General features: G+C 51.4%; 1 protein-coding gene across 1 annotated transcript in view; it reads left to right on the forward strand.

Moving 5' to 3' along the window:
• Positions 1 to 2,841, forward strand: part of LOC123033076 (cytochrome P450 2D17-like) — a gene marked incomplete at its 5' end in the record, with an annotated part of 16,084 nt that extends 13,243 nt beyond the window's left edge. The window contains one exon of the mRNA XM_044449438.1: positions 2,763 to 2,841. Within this exon, the coding sequence (XP_044305373.1) occupies positions 2,763 to 2,841 (79 nt within the window). The remainder of the gene's footprint in view (positions 1 to 2,762) is intronic.
• Between the last annotated feature and the right edge of the window lie 998 nt (positions 2,842 to 3,839).

The following is a 3,839-nucleotide window of genomic DNA, read 5'->3' on the forward strand; positions in this document are numbered from 1 at the left end:
TAGCCATTCAGGACGATATAATTTGTCCACCCAGCCTGGAACAAGATGACTGGCCCAAATTTTTTTTCCATCTAGGACAAAGAACAAGTAAACAGAGGAAGTTAGTGAGATACCATGAGGGAAAGTACAACAGAACTATGTCCAGACTATTAAGCCTGGGCATAGTTCAAACTGGAAAATCCTCATCCAAAATTTTTTCAAAGAAGACTCTCTTGAGGAAAACAAAGTTCTAATAACTAAGAGTTTACATCTTAGAGAAAGACCCTGCACTTTTCTAATGTTTGATAAACAAACAAATGAAAAACCATGTGCTGTTGCTTTCCTCTCCCTTCAGCCTTCTCTGTCTCCGTGAGGGACACACCTGGACACCTTTCCTAGGCCCCAGCCCTAGGCTTCCCGTTTCCTGAAAGGACCAACAAACAAGCAGCTTTTCTCACTGGCTGCTGCAATTAATTATTTCTTTATTTATTTGACCCATTTATAACCTGTCCTTACGCAGAACAGGTCTCAAGATGACTCACAAACAGCAACAGCACAAATTAAATACAATATAAAAATATATAGAAAAATTCCTGTTATAAAACTGCATCAAACTCCCAAATACTGGGTAAAGAAAAGGTTTTGGCCTGGTGCCAAAAGGAACAAAGCATCAGTGCCAGGCAAATCTCTCTGGAGAGACACTTCCAAAGCCAGGGTGCCACCACAGAAAAGGCCCTGCTCAGTCACTCCTCTCACCTCCTTCAGAGAGGCCTCCTGAAGATGGACCTCAGCAGAATTGCTGAAGGCTCGAGCATGTGTATAGGGAGGGAGATTCTCCTTCAGATATCCAGGCCCTAAACTGTTTAGGGCTTTATATGTCAAAGTTAGCACCTTAAATTGGGCCCAGACTTCGACTGGCAGCCAGTGCAGATGGTACAAGACCGGTGTCACATGATTGTCTCAGAGCAGGCGAGTTCAAAGCCGCCTGCCATCTTCGTTCCCCACGAGGACCTCTGGGCTACATGGTGGGGCCCAGAGACTCTGAGTGGGTCACAAGCATGCTAAGCAGGCACAGCTGGACGCCTCAGGGGCTTAGCGTGTTGTCCAAAATGGGCACCCACCGCCATGCTCGGGCATCTTGTGGGGAGAGAGGAATACTCCTCTGGGACCTGTGCCAAGTACTGCTGGGTTTGGCCACCTACCACTCACCCTGACCAGTAGCTTCCTAGAGCCCCCTGGATCCAACCCCAGTAAGAAGCCCTGTTTTACTCAAACGGGAACACTGGGCGGCTTGGATGGGGGGAAACCGGGGACCTCACAGCTTCCCCCATTAGGATCAGGGGAGAGGGCTTGGCAGCCAGCCCCCTTTTTGTAAAAATCACAACCACTGGAGGGTCAAGAACGGCTGGCAATTGTAGCTGGCTGGGGGGCTCAGTGTTCCTGCTTGGTCCCCTGGGATACCTGCTGGGGAACTGAGGGCAGAGGTGGGGAGGGGGCAGTGAGAGGCCTCCATCTGCCTGTTGGCCTGTCAGGCCTACTGAAGGGGCTGCTTGCCGTGGCTTGCTGAGCCCGAGGCTTGGAGTGCTGTGCCAATGCTCCCCTTCGTGGGAAACGGAAGTGGCTCTGGCCAATGGCCTCCTCTGCATCGTGCCCACCCACCACAAACACCAGGCAGGGAGCAGAAGGAAGGGCCACCAGTCCTCCTGCCTGGGAAGCCAGAGGAAAAACTGCAGACAGCCAGCTGGGAGACCAGGGAGGCCAGCAGCCTGGCAGCACGAGCCAGAGCCAGATGGGCACGCACACGTTCATGTGTGCGTGTGTTGTGGAGAGCCACCTTAACACCAGCAGGAGTAAAGGAAGCTCTTGCTTGTGTGTGGCAGAGAAGACAGGACACAGGGGTGAGCCTGAAGACACAAGTGTGATCCAACCCGGTCTTTTTGGACCAGCGCATGCAGGGATGGCACAACATGGAAAAGTCAGCGGTGGAAAAAAGCACCCGAAGAGAGTTTGCTGGGCATGTGCAAGCAAAGGAGCCTTTACAGTGTATTCAGACACCAGGAAAATGGATGCACAGGTAGGCTGTACAAGAAGCTTTATAACCAACCAGTTACATACAGTTTGGAGGAGGGTTGGGATCAGGTGGGGGATGACATAGGTGGAGGCAGTTTGCTAATGGCACATGGATAAGACACTGGGGATGAACACAATATAGAAGAGAAGAGCCTTCAGGAAAGGCAGGCATGCCCACGCCTAAGGTGCCCTGGGAAGCAAGACTTGCAACACGGATTCCTGAAGATCAGGAACCCCGACTTACGCCTAAAAGCTGTTCTTACAGTGTCAGGCCTTCAGGAAGACACTTAATGGCAAAGGTTTTGCTCATTTTGCCCTGACAGATGAAAGTTCTCCCCGTAGGTCTTTGTTATCTTCCCTCCACCCAAATGGGCAGTCAGCTTCCCTCATGTTCAAAGGTGCATTCCAGGTTCTGCTGTTCTGTTTTAACCTGCTTTCTCATTGCTCAGGCCAAAAATGCCATTATTATTAGGTAATTACATATTAACTTAGCAGTGAACTCAGACAAGTGCAGACAAGACTGGAGAGAAGATGAAACCACGGAGGAAGAAGACAGAAGCACCAGCATTCTCAGGAAACTCAAGGTTTGGATCCATTTGTCTTGGAGGCAGGTGAAAGCAAAGTGAATCACCATCTGAAGACCCTAAATATAGGAGCCTGTATGCCCCATCATGCCTTCACCATATTGCCTTATTCACACCACCTGCTTTCAGAACGAAACAGAACAGTGTGGATTTTCCAGACCTCATAGTCAGCGTTTTAGGCATTCAGTGTGAAGAAAAGTACATCTGAGAGGTGTACCCTAAACTTAGTGTACAGTGCTTTGCCTTTGGTGCATTCAGCTCCCAATAAGCAAACACAAAGTTGCCAAGCATAGCCCTACCTGCCCATCAGAAAAAGATCCAATATCAATAGTTGAGGAGGACATGTTGTCCTGCCTGCCTCCATTCCTGGAGTCAGGCCCATTCTGCAAGCAAAGTCCTCACACCTGGTGCCAAGCAGAATGTGGTGCCCCCAGAAGAAAGCTGGGGGAACTTAAGCAGCCCTGATACCCAGGACACATGCACTACAAAGACCATTGTGAACGGGGTGCTCTTGTGATGCAGCTGTTCTCCTGCCCAGAGCAGGGCACTGTTGTGGATGGGCTGCAGGTGGGGAGCGGGGGCTCAGCCAGCATCCACATGTGCATGAGGACTGCACTGGGCGGGAAGAGCACCTCTGGGCTACGTAAGCCTTCTCAAGCCTCTTCCCAGCTTCAGCACCTAAACAAGCTCCCCTAGCGGCCAGGGTCGCCTGGTCACCTTTGGTGCTGAGCAGCAGCTGTTTGTTGTTACTCTGTTGGTCCAGTGGGATGGATGCTTTGCCCATGCTGCACTGACTGCTGCAGAGGGAGGGATATTCAGAGCGGTTTCCCTTAAAACCATAATGGTAGGATGTGCGCAAAATCAGTCAGGGATGAGAGTGGATGAGTCCCCCTGCAGCAATATGGCTACGGGTGATTTGGGAGGCTGGCCTCCATGCCTGTGGGAACTGTGAGGAGCATGCAGACTGCCTTTGGGGATAGCCTGCCTTGCCTGCCAGGCTTCTGGGGCCAATGGGGGAATGAGGCGGGGCGGCCCATGCGCACTCCCAGAAAAGCTCTGGCTTGGTGGAGGAATGACAGGCACCCACTCCCAAAGCAGGCCAGCCTCACCCAGAGCTTGCAGGCTGGTTGCCTGGCACACAGTCTGTCCATAGAATCCTGCACCACCACCTCCCCTAATATACACATTTTTGAAAGCGTATTTCCC

This window comes from Varanus komodoensis, unplaced genomic scaffold (assembly GCF_004798865.1).
Source record: "Varanus komodoensis strain SLA01 unplaced genomic scaffold, ASM479886v1 scaffold580, whole genome shotgun sequence".
Classification (NCBI taxonomy): domain Eukaryota; kingdom Metazoa; phylum Chordata; class Lepidosauria; order Squamata; family Varanidae; genus Varanus; species Varanus komodoensis.